We start from the raw sequence: 25530 nt of genomic DNA, 5'->3' as shown, positions 1-25530 counted from the left end.
AAGTACAGGTGTACTGGAACACACACTCACTATTAGGTACACCTTCTCATGAAAGCAGATATCTAATCAGCCAATCACAGGGCAGAAACTCACTGTACTATAATGCATCGATAATAATGGTGTCATCCTGCATCACCTCTGAGTTTATTGTTGTTAATACGTTGAGCTGATAAAACTGTGAAGGACGAGTGGAGCTGCTGATGAGCCACACACACACACACACACACACACACACACACACACACACACACACACACACACACACACACACACACACACACACACACACACCTTGAAAAAACACAGGTGAACGACCACAACCATCCAAACAAGTTACAACAAGATATCTTTATTTTAAGCTCCATGAACTACAGCCCAGTGTTGCATAGCTTTATTGTTTCTGTGTTCAGATGGATGACAGACTGTCTCAGTGTCTCCTCAGAGCTACAGGAGGACACTGCAGGATGTCCCATCAGAGAACAGGAAAAACACAAATGAGGGTCAGTTTGACTGACAACAGACAACAATGTTATTAAATAATATGAATTATTATACTTCAGGATTGCTTCTTTTAGCGTTCGACAAACCTTAGTTGAGGTACAATCTCCCTGGAAGAAGAGAAATCTCATTGGTTGATTATTAGTAGGAAGAATCAGACATCAGCTGTGGGTCAATTCAAGTCAACCACCTGTTAAAGCTGAAAAACAGGAAATGGAACATGTAGATGTGAATGGAAGGAAGTTATTATAACCACTTATCTATCAACACAAAATTAAAGTTTACAGGCTCGTTAAAGAGAAAGCGACAGCTGAGGTCAGCTGATGCAACATAGACACTTCTGTAAGACAACACTCCAATACGGATTATAACTAAATTAATGGCTAATAACTTCATTTCAATCATATGTAAATATAAAGAGTCAGCTCTTCCAAATCGCATACTAAAATCAAATCAAATAAAATAAAAAGGAGTTTTCCTCTTACATGTAATGCTAATGTTTATTGTAATGAACCCATTGCAGTTAACTCACTGGTATCTATCAACACAACAATTTGACATTTTAAATTTACTTGGAAAACTTCAATTCATAGCAAAACACTGCAGACAGCTTTCATGGATCTACGTTTTACGACAGAAACAATCTTTAGGAAAGCTGTCCTCAGTATGTTCTGTGGATTTTGGACTCTTTGGACACACAGCATTTTTCAGTATTGAAAGCAACACAAACTTAACTCGGCTCAGCTCTGTTTTATGTGACAGAGGCAGACGTCTGTATAAATAAAACCTCTGTGCTCTTCACCACAGAGAGGGCAAACTGACCCTTTAAATCAAGATGTTTTTACAACTCTAGGACCAAAGTAGCAGGTAACCAGTCAGCTGATGCCGAGTCGGCATCTACAGTGACATCACGGGATGTTGAGGATGAATTATGATGATTTTATATATATATACACTTTAATGATGAATATATAAATACTGTGTTCAGAGGAAATAAAACTTCTCTATAATGTGACACACACACGCACGCACACGCACACGCACACACACACACACACACAGTGCAGTTAACACTATAATATGCAGTGAATTGTGCAAACTGTTGTGACCAACACTGTTGTTTCGTACATTGTGCAAAATTACAAACAAGTAAAGTGTGAGAAGGACAGCAGCCTTGTCTGCAGCTGAAGTCTGTCCCATCTGTCCGTCCTGTCCTGTCCGTCCTGTCCCGTCCTGTCTTGTCCTGTACAGGTACTTCTGAATGATGACATTGTTCAAAGTTACAAACATGTAAATAGTGAGAAGGGCAGCAGCTGTTTACAGTCTGCAGCTGAAGTCTGTCCCGTCCGTCCTGTCCGTCCTGTCTGTCCTGTCTGTCCTGTCTGTCCTGTCCGTCCTGTCCAGGTACTTCTGATTGATGACTGCAGTCTCAGAGTTCACCTGTGGACACCATGATCAGTTCCACTCTGAGACTACTCCATGTTCCTCTGATGTTCGTCTTATGTTCGTCTGACAGTCTTTGGCTTCTCTGGTTCTGACAGAGTCTCATTAGTGTCTCCCCTGTCTGTCTCTTCTTGTTTCTGTTGGACAACCTTTGGTCATGATTGCCTCACATGTTCACTGGGACAGCTGCGTCCGGGCTCCTGGTCAGTGAGCTTTCCACAGAGGGTTGTGGTACACCCAGCCTTCACCCTACACACACACACACACACACACACAGAGAGAACAAAAGAGTCAACATTTTCCAAAACAGTCTCACTTTAAGGTCTGTTTTGTGGATTTTCTTGATGTTCTGGGAATTTCAATCAAATAACATGATCTTCATCATCAGAGGTGTCACATGACTCCAACATGGAGCTCAACACGTGATCAAGTTGCAGCACTTCACTCAGTGTATTCGTTGTTATATTATCCCTTTTATTATAGCCTCTTCAGAGACAAACGCCGTGACTGTTTTGTAATATTTAAAGTTTTTCAACCTTTGTCTCATCGTTTTACATAAATACAAATGAACAGATGGATTTTTATCTCATTAATGATTCCCTGATTAACATGCTAAATCAGTTTTATTGAACTGAGACTGTGACGTGCTGCTTTCTGTTGTTGTTATAAAACTGTATTTGACTTGACAGAACTCTAGTGGACCTCACGGTCGCTTCTGTCTCATCTGCTCCAGCAGAACTTTCATAAACATCAACCATATACCCCAAACTGTGGAGGACTTTTAGAGCGTCTCCTGGATGTGACGTGCAGTCTGACTCCTCACCTCTTTGATAAAGTATCTGGGTTTCCAGTCGGTTCTGGTGGCGGCTCTCTGTTTGGCCTCGCTGCGCTGCCTCTCCTCCAGACAGTGTTTGTGCTCTGTGGCAGTGTCCATGTTTCCCGCCTTCAGAGACACGGTGACATGCTGCCACAGACGTCTGGACACAGCAGAACCAGAACAACCACAAGTGTTAACACCATCTCTGGGAAACTGACTGAACATATGAGATGTCACTCCTCATCTTCTATATATTAATGTTATATATTTATGTGTGCTCTATTATATATCTATATTTGGAGGAGCAACCAGCTGATCCTGTTTGAAACACAGCCAGGTAATGAAAGTGATACACTCAAACAAATGGCACATAAAACTGACATTTTATGATTACTTTTATAATAATAAAAATAAAATGTAAACAGGAAAAAGTCTTTTAATACATTCAGATCCGTGAGATTAGAATTAGGTCCCAGATCAGTTACCACCCACACAGTGAGAGACACCAGTCAGTCAGTTGTTAATGAACTTGTGCGCACCTGAACGTGTGACAACACAGCGGTTTCTGAGAAATAGGAAATACACGTGAAATACTACTAAATGAAAAACATTAAAGTGATTTTTTTATTTTCAGACTCATCCTCTGGTTCAAATTTGAAACATCTGAAGCTGAAGATCAAATTTCACTTTATTGTGAACTTTTTTACTTTTGGAAACGTGAGCTGTTTGGATTTACCTGATTTTCTATTTGAATCCGTAATAAAATGTGATCTGATCTTCATCTGATTCACAAATGGACAAACAGTAACACTCTTTTGCTCCTGGTTTGTTTTTATAGTTATAAGTGCAATCACACATTTAAGACAAAATATTTTTGGAGATAAAAAGTTCCTCTCACTGCTGCACCCTCCGATACAGAGTAGTACTCATAGTGGTCTACGACATGAATCTGTATCCCTCTGACCTTTAGAGGCTCCAAAACTCTAATGTTTATCTGTTAAAAGGTAAAAAGAAAATTCTGCACTAACTGAACATGTGAAGTTACCACATGTATGTCCCGTGAGCATGTGGTCAGATCCCGAATATGTGAATCTAATCTAAACTGATTGTAGAGATCTTCTGTGTTTAGGGTTCAACAGGTGTGTGTGAAGCATTGTCTGTTGTCATGGCAACGACTTTGTGTTCTTTCAGAATCAGATTTATTGGACAAATTCTCTCAAAGTCTTCACTACAGATATTATAAGACCTCCCTGAGTCATTTACTGTCTTTTAGCTTTAGTCTGAGGTTCACCTGTCCAATAATCCATCTGGATGAGTCACTGTGACTCACCTGACAGGTGAACTGATCACTAACTGAATTTAACTAGTTGGTGAACAACATTTGAGAGAAAAACACATTTTGTGTACATCAACAAGACTGAGATCTTTTAGCTCCAACTGCCAAGTACAGTGAAAACAAAGTGTTGTGTTGATATTTGTGATATTTAATATACAGAGAGTGTGCGTTTGACAGCGTTTCTCCCGGACTGCGCTGCACTGACCTCGACTCGTCCTCGCCCTGCTTCTCCAGTGGCCGGGTCTTCTTCCTGATGACGGGCAGTCTGGACGTGTCGATCACCTTGTTGTCTCCGTTGTTGTAGGAGAACTCCAGCAGACCGTTCCACTCGCCCTGGGCCTTACACACTACGTTCCCCGTCTGGTTGTGCTTCACCTCCGCTGTTATCCTGAGGAACCAACATCCACCGACAAACATGTACAACACGGTTGATGAACCACATTTAACTGTTTCCAGGTGAATCAGTTCATTTCCTGCTGGCAGGTGTTTGTTGTTACGGAAAACAGAACTTAAAGCCTTCTGAGTCCAGTGAGTCAAAGTCACGATCAAATCTACACAGATTAACCTTCTCTGACTTTCAATCTGTGGATGAGTTAATGGACCCAGTAAATAGTGATCTCACCGTTGTTAAAATAGTCTGAATCCTTTAAAGAGCATCACATTTTAGCGCCACACTTCCACAACATTGTTGTTGAAGCAGAAATATCATTATTATAAAGAGCAGTTTTCTCTTTATGAATCGACTCAGCTGTGACCTTCATGACATATTAATGTTAATTGACATCAACCATGTTCTAATATTAGTTAGTACTTAAATTAATATGTAAGCCCTTAATAAATGTACACAAGACATTTGTTAATAGTTACTTAACTGTCATTAGTAGATTAGTTATTATTTGTTATTGCTTTTTAATGTATGCTAAGTACATTTTTGTATGTATAAATTCATATCTTCATTAACATAAAAATTATCAGTAAAATATGACTTGACTGTTAATTAACTGTTAGTTATTTCCTATTACTGCATTAACTAATGATAGTTAATGTATCATTTTTGTGAAGTGTTGCAACAATGGCAGAACAAAAACAACACACAGCTGCTGAGTTTCAGGAGACGGAGAATCCAGAGAGTCCATCTATCTACATCCTGTTCTGGAAACACATGATGCAAATATGTTTCTGAAATGAACTGTAATTTATTGTATCTAGCTTGGAGAACATTGCTCATTTCCAGCTGACTATCACGTTACACAACAGTTCACTGAAATGTCTTCGTCACCACTGATCAGCGCCTCCTTCCCAAGACAACCTTTTTCCGTCCCACTTTGTGAAAATGCAATACAAGAGCCCGTCGCTCTCCACCCACCTGTGCACTTTCCCTCCATAGAAGGGTTTAGTGTGGAAGGTGACCCCAGCAGAGTACCCACTCTTGGCACAGTTGATGGTGACCTTTCCTCCCAGCTCCACCCACGGTACAGTCAGGATGGAGCGGGCGTAGGCACAAGGTAGAGTGAACACGTACTCCTCATCATGCTCCAACAGGTACAGCACACCTGGGAGGGAACATGTGGAGGAGAGGGTGATTAAACAGAGACAGATGTACCCTGGTACAGTCAGTAATACAGTCTGTTATAATTACTGCTGCAAGCTACAGAGCTGATGAGGTCAGAGCAATAATATCACTCTTTAGTAACTGTGACTGTGCTGTCGATTGTCTTATTCAGACCCCAGAGAGGAGAGACGATTCACAGCACCTCCTCATAACCGTTCAACACCAGAGACACATCATGACCACGTGTTCTGCAGCTGCCCGTGACTCCTGCAACGTTGGCAGAAAATTAAAACAATCACAGAAAAGGTATCAAAAGCAACAGTTTCCTTCTGTTTTGAGACCTCGTGAGAGACCGGACGCTGTCCAGGGTCCTGAAAACAGATATATGTTTAACATCTTACTGACAGCAAGTAAGAAAGCTCTCACCAGAAAATGGATGACAACAGAAACTCCCACAGTTAATGTGATCCACCATATTTCTGTGATGGAGAAACTAACTTTTGTTTTAAGACTTCAAAAACAGCTGTTGGAAATCTTGGATTGACTTTGCATTCTCATGTAGAACAGATTTAAAATCTTTTAGCTGCTTCTCTGTCCAATGTTCATACTTAAAGAATTTGGCATTATACTTAAAAAAAAAAAAAAAAAAAAAAAAAAAAGTATATATATATATATATATATATAATATATATTATTTACAGTGTGTACTTTTAAGTTATTTTACTTAATTATTTTCACCCTTGTCAAAATGGGAACATCATGTAAACATGGTTTACAGGACAATGTTTCAGGTCTGTTCCAAATAATAATTTAAATTTAATAAAACAAACACCAGAGACATAAAAAAAAAAAACATACCAAACATTCATCACATTCACGAACAAAGACCTCCCACAGATGACAGATTTCTATTCATTCGGCCGTGTGATGTAATAATCTCTGTTTCTGGTAAAAGTAGTGATTCATATCATACATCTGCTGGACAGATTACCATGACAACAATAAATCCTACTGAGTCTGGTGATCTGTGCAGTCAGCAGGATTCATTCACTTCTGGTTTACAACATTCAAGGTGAACAGCTGGAGCTGAGCAGGTACGCTGAGATTCAGTATTTAAATCCCTTTATGGCTTTGAGTTTGCCTTCCCCCCCACCGAGTTTATATAACACACAACCTACCCTGTGCCCAGTCTGCTGCCGTGGACCGCGGACCTACACATCCCCATCTGCCTCCATGCAGATGATCTAAAGCTTTTTAAAGGGACGTGCATGTTTCAGAGTCTCGAGCTGATGTGGTGAAAACAGAGCAGAGTCTGAAACACTGCGACTGGCAACAGCTCATCACGCAGGATTTTGTCAGATTACACAGCACAGTTGTAAAGACTCAGAGGGAGGAGGCGTTACAAACAGGTGGCTTCAATTAAAGCTGCGTTTACAGTGATCAAACAGAGTTTAGTCCACGTCAGCAAGCAGCTAACAGCTAACGGTTCTAGCAGCGCCTGAGCTAAGATCCACATGGAGGTAACAGAGCGTCGCTGTCAAACTAATGTTGTAGGAAGTTCACACATTTAGCACACAGAAGTTCTCACTGCCACAAACACAACAGCTGTTTGTTATGTAAAGAGCGGTCAGTGCAGGACAGTTGTTCAACTGAAGGTCGCACAACTGTTCAATCAGCTCTGCTCTGAACAAACAGGACTTCATCTCCGACAGACACAAAATCACTGTCTGAAAAATCACAGAATATGACACCAGTCAATAGGAACAAAAGATAAATCAAAAACAAAGTGGGTACTGCATGTCTGTATTTGTGTCTGATAGTACACACACACACACACACACACACACACACACACACACACACAGCAGCTGCAGACTATCAGTGATATTCGCACCAGTTAGCAGCGTGTCCCTAAGACGGAGACATGTGGTTCTCCTGCAGTAAGTGAACACATGAATGTGAACATGAGCAGACTGGAGGTGATGATGTCACGCAAACAACAACAGAACAACAAATAACTCCAACAACAAGAAAACTTTAAGAGAAAGTCGGTGAACATCAGCAGACTGAATGTTCATTTTTAATCATCAGTATCGTAATAATTATAATAATCAGGTAAATGCTGTCATTCATTCTGTGCAGTGCAGTTAAGTGCTTTGCAGTGACTTGCAGTGGAGTGATTTGCAGTGCAGTGCAGTGATTTGCAAGGTTTTGTAGTGCTGTGCTTTGCCTGACAATAAAACACCAAACATGTGACCAACATGTAAACTCTTTGTTTGTACCACTGTTTCCCCTCCTCGGGCTCGGACCCCTCTTACCTTCCCCGACCATGGACACCCCCACAGACATGCCCATGAACTTGCTCCTGGTCCAGACGTGCGTGTTGACACACATCCTCTTCTCCTTGCACTCGCAGTAGAAGCCGGACACGGGAGGGTGGTGGGACACCTGCTCTGCCACGAAGCGAACACGGTAACAGTCTTTGTGTGACGACCCAGCAACAGAAGAAGATGCTACAGGAGCTGCGTTTGGACCGGCGCAGCTGGTAGTCCTGAGGGGTCGGACACAGTCCCGGGGAACATACCAGGAACAGTGGAAGTTCTCCCCCAGGACGGGGTTGTAGGGCTTCTTGGCCACAGCACCCTTGCGGCCCTCGTGAAATGCAGTCAGATAGTACTCAACGAAGTGGATGATGCGCTCCTCTGCTGTGCAGCCAGACGTGATGGACAGGAACATGTCGGGGTGAGCCATGAAGTTAGCATACATCTCCAACAGGGAGCGCTTCTCCAAGATGAAGGTCGGCAGCACCACCTGGAGAGAGGACAGAGATCACAGAGATGACAGGAACTTCAACAACAAGGTGGGACAATCTGTGATCACTGGGAGGCCTTTTATCTGGACTCTAAAACAATCACAGCTTCTAATAATAATATTAATATGAAACAGATTCAGCTGAGCCTGATGAAATATTATCCCACCTTGATTACATGTTTTATTTAGACAATAAGGAACAACAACATGAATAAGCAGCTGACTCAGCAGGAACATTTTACCAACCAGCAAAGATGAAAAATGATCAGACGCACAGGATCAGTGCTACAATGGATCAGCCGGAGGGACGCATACTCTACATTATACAGAGCTGTGATTGGTTCAGTCACTGTCAGACAATTGCTTTCTAACTCTGATCCTTAACCTTCCCACAACGTAACAACCAATCACAGGAGGAGCGTCCCTCCCACTGATCCAATGAACCACAAGCTGAGATACAGATAAAAAGAAAGGAGAGACATGAGTCTGTCTCTCTTTTTCACACAGACACACACACACACACACACACACACACACACACACACACACACACACACACACAGACAGACACACACACACACACACACACACACACACACACACACACACACACACACACACACCATAAATCTATAAAGTTACATCATGGTACCTCAGAAAGTTAGTAGTCAGATAGTTAGTCTGTGTGTGTGTGTGTGTGTGTGTGTGTGTGTGTGTGTGTGTGTGCCGTAATAGAATCAATAGTAGTGATCACTCTGTTTCCTGTCTGTTGCATGACAAACATCATTATGTTCATCCATCTGACGGGTTGAGGGGAACCAACTGAACTGCAGGTCCACGCACAGATTTAACCGTCTGCAGCAGAACCATTGGTGTCATATCGGGTTGTGATGGACATGATGAAATCCTCTATCAGACATCAGATCACATGAAGTCCACAGTTGAACTCGATGTTTCAGTGACGGTCACAATGAAAACATTGATCGCTCTCATGCTACAGCATCACAGTCAATAAGGCACATGCAGGAAGAGAGGGTGAGAAATGGTTGTTGGGGGAGGGGGGGGCACACTCCTCTATGATGGAGGCAGAACCGGAGTCTTACCTGGGTCAGGTCCATGCCCAGTTTGAGCTGGGACAGGAGGTGGAGGATGATGCTGCGCTGGTCGTCCAGGACTCCCAGGTCCTCTTCCTCAGCGTCCTCTGTGTCTGTGGTCTCATCGTTGGGATCCAGGCTGTCAGGGGTGCTGGTCTGTCCCTGCTAGTGGAGACATGAAAGATCACTGATCGCAAAACCGCTGCGTCATCCGTTCACACAGGAAATAAAATGTGTATTGATGAATGTGAAGTTTAACTCTTTATTTAGTGTCCCTGCCTGAAACAAGCAGACCTGATGTTAAACATGAAGGACCGACGTTTGTTCCGCCAGCTGGAGTCTCATTTAAACACAGGTTCAGTGGAATAATCAATGAAGTCACGTTTAGGAAAAGGTCAGAGTTTGGGTTAAAATAAGTAAAGTTACGTACGTTAAGTTAAATACGTTACGTAAAATGCAGCAGCGGTCTCCGAGCTCAAAGACCTCCAATCCACGTGGACTTCATCACCGTCTCCACGGCATCACATGACCTCCTCCTGGGTCATCACAGAGCACCCACAGTGCATCTCTCTGAGTGACAGCAGGCTGGATGGACCGAACACTTTACTGTTCATAACCATGTACAACAATTCCTTTATCCTTATGTTGTTGCATAAATGTACTCAGTACAGGACTTAATAAAGAGGTGTAATACTGTCTGTGTATTGTGTAATGTGTAATAGGGGAACATGGACAGATGTAATACACAGATCATGGCATGATTTCATACTTTGGTCCCTAAGTTCCGGTGAAGGGAAATCTTAATACTACAGCAAATAATTACATTTCACAAAATTATTTGAAACTGTCTTTGAGACAATAGTTTGGGCTGAACCGTTCACATTTGAACACTGCAGTGGCCTCGTGCACCAGCAAGTCCACGATAAAGTGTGTGCAACAACCTGAATGCTCTGCTCATCACATCTGCCCAGCTGACACCCAGCAGACAGGAAGCTGCCGTAGATTTATGACCGTGAGTTTGGATCAAAGATCACTGGAATATTAATGTGTCCACAAACTTTGCTCCGCCGTCCAAATACTTTTGACCATTTACATGCAGTTTGATTACTGACATAACAAAGTCTGCCCTATAAACACAAACATCTGTCAGTGAGTGAGTGAGTGACAGCCTGAGGCCTGTAGTGATATCCTCAGTGTTTTAAGGATGAACAGCTTGCATGTCCACAAACACAAAGCAGAGCTGACCTATTTCTGCAGGAGGAAACGCGTCGATGGAGGAAACCCAACGAAGCACAACGAAGCCTGGCTGCATCACAGATGATGAGCTGTTACAGGACCACAGGAACGAGCCAGAACCGCATCTTAACAGCCCTCAAAGTACAAAATAAACACCTGGTTGGGGTCACATGTGGATGGAAAAGGAGAGAACAGGCTTCTGGGTCGGTGAGCTGACAGATGTCAGCAGAGGAAAGTAGTCTTCAGACAAAAATCCAGGAGAACTCACTGACTATTTCTTTTGGAGAAAAGAGAAAATATTGACTGTGGTCTGGTCAAATCTGGAATTTGAACACACACACACACACACACACACACACACACAGAGACAGACCAACACACACTCTCTCTCTCTCACACACACACACACAGAGACAGACCAACACACTCTCTCTCTCTCTCTCTCTCACACACACACACACACACACGCACACACACACTCACGCACACACACACTCACACAGAGACAGACCAACACACAATCGCGCGCGCGCACACACACACACACACACACACACACACACACACAGAGACAGACCAACACACACTCTCTCTCTCACACACACACACACACACACACACACACACACACACACACACACACACGCGCACACACACACACACACACACACACATACACACAGAGACAGACCAACACACACTCGCGCGCACACACACACACACACACACACATGCACACACACACACACACAGAGATAGACCAACACACACACACACACACACACACACACACACACACACACACACACACACGCACACACACACAGACCAACACACACTCGCGCACACACACACACACACACACACACACACTCACATTGTTGTGCAGCCATGAGATCACTGCTGACTTGCTGTTAGTAGTCCTGCTGGATTTCATGTCCACCGTCCAGAGAGAGACGGACAGTTGGGGATGACCCGGCTGACGTCCCGGCAACGATACGACCACAGCAGTGACAGACAGATCCACGGGGGGTGAGACAGAGCAAGAGTGAGAGGATGAGGAGAGACATTAATGAAGACGAGGAGGAAGGACGGAGGACGGACGGAGGATGGACGAAGAGAGACGGCGGGACAGTCGAGCTCTGCCTGCTGCACTCCTGATGGGCAGATTAACAGTGATGCTGACAATCCTTTCTGGTCCACCCACCTCCCTCTTTACATAAGCCCCACCCCCTGCACATATAACTGGGCCACACCAGAGGCCGATGCTCCTCCTCCCCCCTCTCATCATTTATTTCCTCCTGGCTCTCATCCTTCCTTCCTCAGCTCGTTTCATTCATCCCCCCCCCCCACTCCCGAGGCAGTGAACTGAGAGCAGCTGTCCTCATTGTCAACTCAGCGATGCACAGGACATGTTGATTTACAGGACAGCTGAGTTGTACTGCTCCATAATTGATTAAAAAAAATAAATACCTGTTCTGGTTTAAAACATCCTGCGTCTCATTTCACAACATTATTTTAAACACGGTGACTGAACACACCTGAACTGTAGAGAAAGCTCAATGTGCACAGCGCTGTAAGTTTCTGTTGGACTTCTATTTAGCTTTTTCTTTTTAATATAAACTTGATTTAGACATGACAGTGACAAGGTTTTATCTGAGGGGACAGACGGAGAAAAGAGGGTTAACTGGAAAAACACCTGTGTGATATTTTCACCTTTTTGGAACAAAACAAATCCTGTTAGCAACCATGTTTATTTGATACTAATGTACAAATCAGTTTACTAGGGTGCCCCTCTGAATCATGTCCATGATAGCTACGTTTATTGTTGTTTTTTATAGTCTGAACTGAGTTTTAATACCTGACAGGCTAATCAAAGCTTCTAATGATGATTCAGGACTGTTTTATTCTGATAAGAAGTAAACTTATGAGTCTCTGTGTTAAACAACTGGCTGACAACTGGTAATGGATGTTTTTATCAACCTATTTCTGCATCAGTGATGTGACATCAGAGGAACTAACATTTTGTGTAAATGAAGTTTCTTAATATTTCAAATACAGACGATGAAATAAAGTTATATTTTAACTGTAATTTGTGTTAATTTTATGCATTTCATTTGTTCTTATGCATTTAATTTATTTTCTATATTTTTAAATATTCCTTTCTATCTGTGTTTATGTGAACCACCACATGTCATTTTTCTTGCTGTGAACCACTTTGAGCTGCATTTCTTGAATGAAAGGTGCAAAACAAATAAAGTTGATTAAAAATCTAAGAAAATTCTTATTATAAATTTCTCCCCAAAGTAAATCCTTGTAAAGATAAAAGCTATCTCAGCCCTTCAGGGAGCTCCTCGGGAGGACTTTTAAGAGGATGAAGATAAAGCAGAGTAGAAAATGGCAGGAAGATTGTATCATGCAGCGATAATGTTTATGATCGATCTCATCATAGACACAATAACAGAAATGAAAGAGATCTGAGATATTCAGCAGCAGCGATGATGACTCTGTTATAACCTTCCTCAGCAGAGATCACACACACTTCTACAGAACTCTCACAGCCTCATATAGAAACACAGTTCATCTCCACCGTACCGTCATCACAACAGTCACACTTTTTCACAGGCTGTGTCCTAGCAACAGAGGGAGCCACACCTCTGTCCCTCCTCACTGAGTCACTCTCAGAAGTTTCCTGAAAACACGTCACCTTTGAATGGTTGAATTTTGAGACCAGCCGCGGTGGCTGCGGTGTGGCGGTCATGTGATTACGATAACAGACTTCAGTGAACTCCAGTCTAATCTCCTGATAATGCTACGCTCCGTCAGAATGATTCAGGTTCAACTATGAATTCATGTTTACCGTCATGGCAACGGCTTATAAGATCAGCTGATTTCTACTTCCTGTCCTGATGCACAGATCAGGTTTGATGTTTTCTAGTTACGACATTTGAGATGTGTGTGTTTGATGTGGTCCGATACAGTGATATTAAAGTGTGTGTGTGGCTGCTTCACTGCATCTCCACCTTCTCGTTTCAACACAGTCGGTATATATGGTCGACTGTAGCACGATTCAGGTGGATGTTTCTAACTCGGTATAACTGTGTTTGTGTGTCTAATAAAGAACATATATTACTTCTATATTCTGTCTAATTTAATACAAAATCATTAGTGTACTGTAAAAATAAAGTGTGACACTAACTGACCTCATGATGAAGGTTTTCACCTCCTCAGGCAGGTTTCAGCGCTGCAGCTTGGTTCAGTAAATCATTAGTGTAAAATCATCATGTGGCATGCTAATCATTGAGAAATGAAGTAATCAGATGTGTTACTACTTCTGAGAGTAGCAGTAAAACATGTACGTAAATTATTCTGCTTTACAACTAAAAGGCCAGAAGTACAGTAACAACCAACAGCAAAAGCAGAGAAGTATCAAACTTTTCTTCAGGTATTAATTAATTCTAATATTCTGCTCCTGTCAGTAGTTTAAGCTATACAAATGCAACATTATATAAAAACGTTTCAAATGTTTTGAGTGTAAAATATCGTTAAATTAAAGTCGCACAAAACAAATAAATACTTGAATTATTTCCTCCTCCTTCACGTGATGTTTTGACATCTCAAATTAATCCTTTGAACTAACTTCATCATTGGAGGAACAAAACAGATGAATAAACATACAGAGGCATGTGATCATGTACAGGTGTGCTGTCTGGCGCCCCCTGATGTTGGAAATTATAGAAATAATACGGACAGAAGAGAAAGATGAAGAGCAGCAGGAATTCAGGAGCTACTCAGAACCACTGAAATAATGATTCTCTCACACACACACACACACACACACACACACACACACACACACACACACACACACACACACACACACACACTGACACATACAGTATGTCTGGTGGTGTGCGTGTCCCCAGTTTGTGGGATCACACCCTCTGAGGGCCTGAAAACTCTTCCGGCTGGGTTCATTTTTGGACATGTATGTTTATCCAATTTTGTGGAGTTTTGCTGGAGGACGTGTTGAACACCTGCACATTAAACTGGTGTTCACAGGGCGACGTGTTCCCAGACCCTGCCCAGTTTAATGCCTCCACCTGTCGGACATCTGACTGTCTTTCTGTTGTTGTAGAGATATGAGCAGCAACAGACTTCTTCACATAGCTTCTTCTAATGTTCAGCGTCCATTTTGGTTCTTCACATGCACAGGTGGTTCTGTTGTAGCGTAGATGGAGGCAGGTGGATGTCCACACACATCCTCAGATGAGAAAGTTCAGGTCCTGCAGACCCGGAGACACAGAGACAATAACACCAGCGTGATGGACATCTGTTCCAGCTACTCCTTGGCCCTCTCAGGCTCCTCCTCCTTCCTGATGTTCCCATCAGCTGGAGTCACCCCCATCAGCTGTCCTCCTCTGCTCCTCTCCTCCTCCTCCTCCTCCTCCATGTTGTCTGCTTGGTTCTCTAGCAGCTGTTTGTCAGTCTTAAGTCCTTCAGGATCTTCATCCCTTTCTTTGCTGTCTCCCAGAGTCTGTCCAGATGTTCTGTTCACTGTCCCACTGGGTCAGGACTCTCAGTGTCCAGATGTTCTGTTCACTGTCCCACTGAGTCAGGACTCTCAGTGTCCAGATGTTCTGTTCACTGTCCCACTGGGTCAGGACTCTCAGTGTGCTCAGTATGCAGTAAACCATGCTGCTGGCTGCTTGGACAGAACCGGCACTGTCAACTGAAAGGAGTTAAAGTGTGTGTGATGAGAGCTCGTTGGTGTCTCTCAGGTGTAACGTACTGCAGGTGCAGCAGTGAATGGATGAGTGTGTAGGCGGTCTCAGGGAGCTGACGGGCTCTGATTGGTCTGAGAGCTACTCTCCAGGACCTGCCCGTCTATGTGGATCCCAGCTCTGTTACAAACACTCGAACATAACAGCGGCTGTGTACAATATTTTGTATTTGAAGATTTACCCAATGAGCATGTTGATAAATGGTATCAACAGTTAAACCGTTAATGGAAACGCATCGGTGGGTCAAGCAACAACAGCAGCAGTACAGAGTTGTGATTTTCATGTTATCAGCTGTGAGTCGTGTGATGTAAAATTATTTCAGTTATTACTTTATTACCTGAGAGTGGAGGTCCAGGTCCTTCAGTGTCTGAGTGGTAGAAGGACAGGTGGAGGAGGACACAGGTGTCACCTGCCTCTCACAAGCAGGTGTTGAACATCCAGTGGAAGAATCTGCAGGGAGGAGGAGATCATGAAGACCATCATCAGAACAAACCCAGCAGCAGGAAGAGAGTAAAGCTGCCTCTTCGATCTTCCCTGCATCAGACGCCTTCACATCTATCTCGGTCAGAATCAGTATTCACACTGTGGGTGATCAGGATGGTCACGTAGCCTCAGCAGGACAGATGTCAACTCTGATCTCACCAGAGGACACACAGCTGCAGATCATAACCATCATCAAACTGAGGTTGGTATCAGATCACATTACAGACTTCTGAAGGCAACAAGGAACCAGTGGGATTGTTTAACTGGATTCTAACCTGCAGAGAGATCAGGCTACACAGAGGAGAAAATCTGATGAGGTCCAACCTCCAAGAGCAACATTACAGTCGGATCGTGGAAGTCGAGCTCGTGGTCTACATCAGAAATATTCTGACGTGACGAATCTTAACTAAAAGCTGGATTCCTGAAAAACTTCTGAAAAACATAGCATGTGAAAGAACTGCTTGTCCAGATGAGTACACTGTCAAAAAAAATATGCAATACTTCAGCACATCTGCAGAAAACTGTCTGACCTCATGTAAAACACCTCAGAATAATCCATTATGTTCCACACATGCAGGAATAAAAGGAGCGTTAGTGTGTTCCAGATGACATCCGTCCCTCAGTACACTAACAGATACCCTTCCATGTCAGGACTCTTACTGGGTACTTGAAAGTAGACAGAGTTGTGTTGTTTTAAATCACACACCGCTGTTCTGCACTAACAGGAAATGACCTCCTCATGTGAACACATCACCCTCCAAAATATCTGCAGCTTTAATTATTTTACCCAGAAATCAACGTGTTTTTGTGTCCTCTGTTTTAACACTCAATAAACACACTGATTCTTCTGTCCAGCAGCAGCAGTGGAAAAGAAACACTTTGTGTTCAGGAACAGCTGCAGCTTCCTCACACGCTTTTAATTTGAAAATTGTTTAGGTCAGTGGCCCAGCCCCCTTCCTCTTTGGAGCCAAGATGGCGACCGTTTAGGGTGGAAAGTGTCCAGAGTTTCACACTTCTTCTTTTGGAGTGTTCTGAGTGCTTCATCCTGGTACTTGTAGTGTTCTGATGTTTCTGTACTGACAGTGTGAACACACTGATGACTGTACCTTGCTAACTATGCAGATGTTACTGATGCAGTAAGAGGATGATGAGCAGCAGTGATGAAGGTTGTTGGTGCTCCCGTTTCAGCCCGTCCACTACAGCCAAACGTGAGATAGCCATGCTTTGTCCTGTCTAGGCGTGAAAGTTACACATTTCGTAAGCGTGAAACTTACACGCATGTAAATGCAATGTTACGTGGGATCATGTGACTAAGGTCCCGCAACAGAGATTTTGAGGCAATATGTTTAGACTGTCAAACGGGACGACGAGGTTCGAAACCAGGAGGTGACAACGTTGTTCTTAAGGTGTTTTTGGTTTCCTAACCCCAACCACGTGTTACAGTGGTGTGAAAAAGTGTTTGCCCCCTTCCTGATTTCTTATTTTTTTGCATGTCTGTCACACTTAAATGTTTCAGATCATCAAACAAATTTAAATATTAGTCAAAGATAACACAAGTAAACACAAAATGCAAATTTTAAATGAAGGTTTTTACTTTTAAGGGAGAAAAACAATCCAAACCCACATGGCCCTGTGTGAAAAAGTGTTTGCTCCCTAAACCTAATAACTGGTTGGGCCACCCTTATCAGCAACAACTGCAATCAAGCGTTTGTGATAACTTGCAATGAGTCTTTTACAGCGCTGTGGAGGAATTTTGGCCGACTCATCTTTACAGAGTTGTTGTAATTCAGCCACATTGGAGGGTTTTCCAGCACCAACCACCTTTTTAAGGTCATGCCACAGCATCTCAATAGGATTCAGGTCAGGACTTTGACTAGGCCACTCCAAAGTCTTCATTTTGTTTTTCTTCATCCAGTCAGAGGTGGACTTGCTGGTGTGTTTTGGATCATTGTCCTGCTGCAGAACCCAAGTTGGCTTCAGCTTGAGGTCACGAACAGATGGCCGGACATTCTCCTTCAGGATCTTTCGGTAGACGGTAGAATTCATGGTTCCATTTATCACAGCAAGTCTTCCAGGTCCTGAAGCAGCAAAACAGCCCCAGACCATCACACTACCACCACCATATTTTACTGTTGGTATGATGTTCTTTTTCTGAAATGCGGTGTTACTTTTACGCCAGATGTAACGGGACACACACCTTCCAAAAAGTTCAACTTTTGTCTCGTCAGTCCACAGAGTATTTTCCCAAAAGTCTCGGGGATCATCAAGATGTTTTCTGGTAAAAATGAGACGAGCCTTAATGTTCTTTTTGCTCAGCGGTGGTTTTGGTCTTGGAACTCTGCCATGCAGCCATTTCTGCCGAGTCTCTTTCTTCTGGTGGAGTCATGAACACTGACCTTAACTGAGGCAAGTGAGGCCTGCAGTTCTTTGGATGTTGTCGTGGGGTCTTTTGTGACCTCTCAGATGAGTCGTCGCTGCGCTCTCGGGGTAATTTTGGTCGGCCGGCCACTCCTGGGAAGGTTCACCACTGTTCCATGTTTTCTCCATTTGTGGATAATGGCTCTCACTGTGGTTCACTGGAGTCCCAAAGCTTTAGAAATGGCTTTAGAACCTTTTCCAGACTGATAGATCTCAATTACTTTATTTTTCATTTGTTCTTAAATTTCTTTGGATCTCAGCATGATGTCTATCTTTTGAGGATCTTTTGGTCTACTTCACTTTGTCAGGCAGGTCCTATTTAAGTGATTTCTTGATTGAGAGCAGGTGTGGCAGTAATCAGGTCTGGGTGTGGCTAGAGAAATTGAACTCAGGTGTGATAAACCACAGTTAAGTTATGTTTTAACAGGAGGGGGCAAACACTTTTTCACACAGGGCCATGTGGGTTTGGATTTTTTTTTTCTCCCTTAATAATAAAAATCTTCATTTAAAAATTGCATTTTGTGTTTACTTGTGTTATCTTTGACTAATATTTAAATTTGTTTGATGATCTGAAACATTTAAGTGTGACAGACATGCAAAATAATTGGAAATCAGAAAGGGGGCAAACACTTTTTCACACCACTATATATCACAAAGACAGCCCAAAGCGTGTCTATTTCACGATTCACGTGCTACCAGCTTGTACTGTGAGATCAGTGACACTCATCCGAGCATGCTGCAGGTATACTGAGAGTCTCCTGAAGTGGTGCAGAGACATCACATTTACAGAGGAGACACTTCTGATGGACAGCAGAGGACAGTCAGGTGGACCTGAGGTGTTTGGACTGATACTTCTGAATGAATAAGTGTTAACATGTTAACAGAGAGAAGATTCATCCTTTCTCTTACTGATTATTCAGAACCACCGCTCAGCTTACCTGTGTGTGCACCGCCTGGACTCTGGCTTTGGTTCTGAACGTGGTTCTGGTCCCTTCCTAGTCGACAGCTGCTGTGTTTCGGGGTGATGTGCTCGCTAACGCTGTGAGTTGGGTTCGGACTGTCGGTTCTGAGGGGCTCCACGTGGTTCACACTGGAGCTGCAGCGCTGACTCCACAGCTTCACTCTCTCTGCCTGGTTCAAACCAGCTGAACAGTGACTCAGCAGAGCACCCGGGATGTGGTTCTGGTTCTGGTTCTGGTTGAGGGCCTGGACAACATTGTGCTGTAACATGCTGAGGCACTCCCCGAGGCAACTCAGAGTGGCAGCTGAGGTGGTCTTTAACAGGAGCAGGTCCTGGTCCAGAGGAGGAGAGAAGGAGGTGAGAAGGAGGAGAGAAGGAAGTGAGAAGGAGGAGAGAAGGAGGTGAGAAGGAGGAGAGAAGGAAGTGAGAAGGAGGAGATAAGTAGGAGAGAAGGAGGAGAGAAGGAGGTGAGAAGGAAGTGAGAAGGAGGAGAGAAGGAGGTGAGAAGGAGGAGAGAAGGAGGTAAGAAGGAGGTGAGAAGGAGGAGCAGAGAGACATCTGAGGTGTTCATGTTCATTTACTTTAAAAATAAACGCACCACTGCAGCTGATGACCTCATCACTATTATTCTACACTAATACCAGATTAAAGCAGGAAACATTAGATCATCTTATCTGACAGGTGAGACATGATAACTGCTCGTCACTCATAACTTCAGTTATAGAATACGTATAATAATTATAGAATAAAACACTCATTTCTACTGGTTTCTGTTGAGTGAACACATGTGAAGCATTACTTCATCCAGAGAGGACAGCGGTTCGTCTCGGGGGGGCAGGGACTCCTTGGAGTTGACCCGTGTCTTGTCCTGGGTGTCGGCCGGGGTCATCACCTGCGCACAGACAAACAGATGGTTGTCATGGTAACAGTTGTCTGATCCTCACAGCCCCTTCAGATACAGAGATGATTTCAACTTTAATTCTGCCTTTAAAAAAAAAAATAAATAAATAAAAATTCCCTACAGATATATTGAGTTTAGATTTGATAAAATGACATTGCAGATGTATGCAGGATGTGTCAGGAGGTTTAGTCAGCGGGAGGCAGAGCGCTTCACTATTCAAACACTTTGACACTGCGGCCGTATGACGGGATGTTTTACTGCCGTGTCAGCACAACAGGGTTTTTAATGTTGCAGCCTGACAGGAGCTGTCAGAGACACACAGAGCATTTAATGTCTGCAACAAGACGACAGCTCCGTGATGTTTTCCAAACATCTTATACATCAGCAGCAGCCACCATTCAGCAGACAGACACCTGCTCAAATGGACCAATGAGAAGCCTCGAATGAGCCGCGCCATTCAGACTGATCATCATAATGAGTCAGAGCTGAATTACAGAGATCTCTTTACATCGGAAGGACCTTATAGATGTCTGTTAAAAAAAAATTAGACTAGTCAGAGCGAAGTTACCACAAGTCAAGATGAAGATCAAATCTGTGACGTTAAAACATCTTCACAGAAAAACACACTTTCAACTTTAAACTCAGATCTTTGTAAAACAGTCTTTAAGAGTCTCATTCAGAACATCAAACGTGTGTGTGTGTTACTGTGAGTGTACCTTGATGCTGCTGTCAGAGTGATGTCGAGAGCACAGCTGGAGCTGAGTCATCCATAACTCCTGTTCCTCAGTGTCCACAGCTAACAGAACACAACACAGTGATAGTCAGTGGGAGAGCTTCATGCTGAGACACACCTGAGCAGGTAAACCTACACATCACACCTGAGTGGGTTGTCAACAGACACACACACACACACACACACACACACACACACGCACACGCACACGCACACACGCACACACACACGCACACACGCACACGCACACACGCACACACAGTGGTCGACATGTTCCTTCAATAACATGATCACATGATCAATCACATGTACGATCAAATAGTTCTGAGGCTAGTCGGTGTGAACGGTGCACGGTGTCATGTGCAGGAAAGGAGGACGTTACAACCTTCAGGAGTTCCAGGTTTCACCACCAGCGGTCGTATTCACAACGACTCCTCGGACTAAAAGTTACTCCAAGTGACGAAATTCTTAGAAAATTGTGACGTTTTCTAAGAATTTCCCCTGAAAGTTCAGAGTAGATCCTTGTAAAGATAAAAGTTATTCACAAAAACTGCTGAAGTCTGTTAATGAAACTCTACAGGTTATATGTGCAGAATGATGTTTGTGGTCGATCTCATCAGAGACACTCTCTTCTCCCCCTCAACACAATAACACAGAAATGAAAGTGACAGAAGATATTTGGTGAGTGTAGAAATGACTGGAGTCTGTTCTAACCTTTATCAGCAGTGATCACAAACAAACATTTTCACAGCCTCGTATTGACACGCAGTTCATTTTATCTCCACTGGAGGTCACTGTTCTTTCTGTCCCATTATCGCCAAGAGTGCTTTTCTTTTTTTATCAACCAATCACATCTTTTAAAAAGGATGTGTCACCTAGCAACAGGGTCGACCACACCTCCTCACCACGATCAGGGTTTCTGTCCTTTCCTTGATAAGACTCCTTGATAAAAGTTTTCAGGCTCAGTTAGGAGCTCTCTGAGTATGTTTTTGAATATGGACCCTGGACTGTAAATGACGCTTCTCCAGGCAACTTGAACTAATCCTGACTTATTTTCCAGTGACGAGTCATGAATGAAAATATGCACCCCGACTTCTGTCAGGTAGGACAAACCACACGATGTGCAGGTTACCATGGTGAAGTTCCTCTCAGCTGACTGTCGATGGAGCATCATGGTGACCATAAATAGATAGATCCTGTCAACAACCTAAATAAAGGAACATCACGACATTCTCGTCTTTTGAAACCTAACCATCAGTGAAGAGTCAGTGAATGAGCCGTGGAAGCTTAACCTCTGTTCAGAAACAGCTGGATTTACTGACATCTGTCTGACTCCGTTAACCTCACAGAGAGATTCAGCCTCTGGTAACTGCCGTCTCCAATATGACGACAGCTAACAGATGACACACAGGCTGAAAACAGACGATGAAATTCAGACTGAAAGACCAAATCTCGACTAAACATCAACTACAATAATCAAATAAAGACAATATGACATATAAAAGTACCAAATATTTCAATCAGAAGACAGTGTTCATACAGGAAGTGTTAACTTTATGCACCTAAACATGGCTCACAGCGTTTTTTACTCATTAACTGTTTCACACGTGTTACTACGGCGACTGTTTGAGTGCTTCTGATGAGCTGTTTGAACATTTACGACTGTCTTTCACTGCACCTCCTGGGTGGACATGCTGTTAATGGCAGTAATAATCACCACGTGACAACAACACAAACATTTTACTGACTCTAACTGTACATGAAGACATGTGGTCTCACCTCTGAGTTTGTAGAAATCCCCGGCAGTGGACTGAACAGTGAACATGTAAGGAAAGTTGTCGCTGGACGCCACTGTGGCCCCGAGGAGAGGCAGAGAGCCTCGAGGAGATCGCTGGCTTTTACTGACTTCATTCAGATAATACTGGAGCTGACTGACCTCTTGGTCCAGGACAAAGAATCTGCATGGGGGAGACAGGAGGGAAACATGAGGAAGACATCCGAGACATGAGACGAGTGATATTATCCCTCTGCATAAATTTGCAGATAAACACAAACCCTTCACACCTCCACAGTCGGGAGGAAGTCGCCTCTCAGACTTTAGGTGAGGCTGAGTTTGGATTCAGACTGCAGGCTCATGGGGGTTTTATTTCCTGTGGTGGCTATCCACATTTTAAAATCTGCATTTCAACAACGATCCTGGAAGTCCTGGAGGGATCCGTCAAATTTCAGCTGAGCTCAGCAAAGCTGACTGATGTCAGTCTAGGGAAGGGTCATATGAGGACTTCTCAGCTGTCTTCTTATCCGAGCGGAGAATTCAAGGCTCTAAATATATCTCTTTTACTTTTTGGGGAAAAGCTAATACACGTATTGTAAAAGATTTAAATTGTTGGGTGAAGACCTGGTTTAATGTTAGGATAAGATTAGGTTTAAGTGAGGTTTAGGTTAATGTAAGGGTTAGGTTATGTTTAGGTTAAGGTTAGCTTTATGTTTGTTGTATGGACAAGAGGAAAATCGCAGGGGGTTAGTCTTCTGGCAGAGTATCAGGAAATCCTCCAAAACACACGGTCAGGTTTGAGCAGGATGGCATGCCGAACTCTGACACTGAAGCTGACGGAACGACAAAGTGGGAGTGGATATACTGCTGAGGTGATTAGTGGGATGAGGATCAGGTGTGTCAGAAGCCAGTTGATGGACAGCAGGTGGAGCCTAATGAGCTGCAGACAACCACCAGACACGCCCACCAACACAGGACATGCCCACCAACACAGGACACGCCCACCAACACAGATCACACCCACCAACACAGGACATGTCTACCAACACAGGATGGAGAGGGATCCTGATAATGTTAGATTTAGGTTAACGTTAGAGTAAGGTTAGGTTTAGGTTAATGTAAAGGGTAAGGGTTGATTCAGGTTAAGATAAAAGGTAAAGTTAAATTTAGATTAAGGTAAAGAGAAAGGGTTGGTTTAGGTTAAGATAAAGAGTAAGGTTAGATTTAGGTTATGATAAAGGGTAAGGGTTGGTTTAGGTTAAGGTTTGGGTAAAGGTTAGTTTAGGTTTAAGTTAAGGTAAAGGGTAAGGGTAAGGGTTGGCTTAGGCTAAGATTAGATTTAGGTTAAGATAAAGGGTAAAGGTTGGTTTAGGTTAAGGTAAAGGGTAAGGGTTGGTTTAGTACTAGTTATTATTACAGTAATTCTCCAGGAACTGAATGAGTCACTGTCACTATCCTCTGAACTGATGAGAACAGGTGTGTGTGTGTGTGTGTGTGTGTGTGTGTGTGTGTGTGTGTGTGAGAGTGGTAATAAGACTGCACACATTCAGAGTGTGATCATAGATCTCATTACACGACTGGATGCTTTTGCTATCGATCCACTGGCACAGGGGGTGATCCGCTCCAGAGGAGGAGGGGGAGGAGGGTGGGGAGGAGGGTGAGGAAAAGGAAGAAGGGGAGAGGGGATGGGGGGGAGATGCAGGAGAGGAGTGCAGGGCTTTCCTGATCCTAGATGACTCATTCATTGTTTCTGGAACTCCCACCCCCACATTACCTCTGACTGAGGCAGCACAGAACTGAATGAATGAGTGGATGAATGGAGGGAGACTGATAGGAGACACACTGATGTACACACACCTGTTTATCAGCTGATGTACACACACCTGTTTATATCCTGTTGGATGGATGTGAAGGATTGTTGTGTCAATGATTAACAGATAAAATATTGTTTAAAGTGACTGAGGGATCCCCACAGCCGTGTGTGTGTGTGTGTGTGTGTGCGTGTGTGGCTGGGGGTTAACCCAATACATTTAGGTGAAAAAACAACAACTTTACAAATCCATCGAGTGAAACCCAGTGACGTCATGCTCTCTGAAACTACAGGAGCAGACAATAAAGACAGAAACAACACAAAGTGTGTCTGACCCACACAGACGTGTCTCCAGCTGACTGACAGACAAACTCTTCCGTCGGACACCTACCGGCTCTGCCAGCCCTGGAGCAGGTTGGTGTATTTCCTCAGGGAGCCCTCCAGGTGCCGCCTGCTGCGTGACATGTTATGGTGCGAGGACACGGCTTCATGCTCCTGAGCAGCCTGGATAGACGGCTGCCTCTTGCCGGGGCTCCGAGCTGGGCTCTCCTGACGCGCTGCCCGGTTCATGCTGCTGCTGCTGCTCGGGACGCTCTCGAAGTAAAAAAAAAAAAACAAAAAAAAAAAACGCTTCACGGCTGTAAACAAACCGCAGGGAGTCCGAGGAGAGCCGGGTGATGTCAGAGCCGCGAGGTGCAGTGGGGACTCACAGGAAGCAGGTGGCGCTTCCCTCCATCCTCACTCTACTGACAGACAGGTGGGATATTCCGACCTTTCTGCTGCGCTGCAGCCTCCACCTCCTCCACCCCCACCCCCTTCGCTCGACCCCTCTTTCTCTCTCTCTCTCTCTCTCTGACGTCATTGCGTTTTTTATTTTGG

The 25530-nt window shown here is 43.7% G+C and overlaps 1 protein-coding gene across 6 annotated transcripts; it reads right to left on the bottom strand.

The window, feature by feature from the left end:
* Positions 1-338: 338 nt before the first annotated feature.
* On the bottom strand, positions 339-25445 carry LOC138211822 (oxysterol-binding protein-related protein 10-like). 6 transcript variants are annotated; one of them, XR_011179363.1, is made up of 14 exons: positions 25043-25445; positions 22847-23025; positions 21051-21130; positions 20233-20325; positions 19411-19765; positions 15909-16021; positions 11665-11766; positions 9561-9716; positions 7965-8457; positions 5461-5647; positions 4300-4482; positions 2765-2918; positions 588-2190; positions 339-457 (listed from the first exon to the last, which is right to left on the bottom strand). XR_011179363.1 is itself a non-coding variant. In XM_069171940.1 (14 exons), exons 1-13 carry the CDS (start codon positions 25219-25221, stop codon positions 2146-2148), a joined length of 2319 nt encoding a protein of 772 aa, XP_069028041.1. In that variant the 5' UTR covers positions 25222-25445; the 3' UTR covers positions 339-697; positions 2112-2145. The 6 variants fall into 6 exon arrangements, 5 of the variants coding, with proteins under 5 accessions (XP_069028041.1, XP_069028040.1, XP_069028042.1 ...); XM_069171940.1 differs by having other exon boundaries at positions 339-697; positions 2112-2190; XM_069171939.1 differs by having other exon boundaries at positions 339-2190.
* Positions 25446-25530: the final 85 nt, after the last annotated feature.

This window comes from Embiotoca jacksoni, unplaced genomic scaffold, assembly GCF_022577435.1.
Source record: "Embiotoca jacksoni isolate LCO1_2020_lvr unplaced genomic scaffold, fEmbJac1.0.p SCAF_50, whole genome shotgun sequence".
Classification (NCBI taxonomy): Eukaryota; Metazoa; Chordata; class Actinopteri; family Embiotocidae; genus Embiotoca; species Embiotoca jacksoni.
Note: the sequence above shows the minus strand (reverse complement) of the source record. Positions and strands in the feature narration are given on the sequence as shown.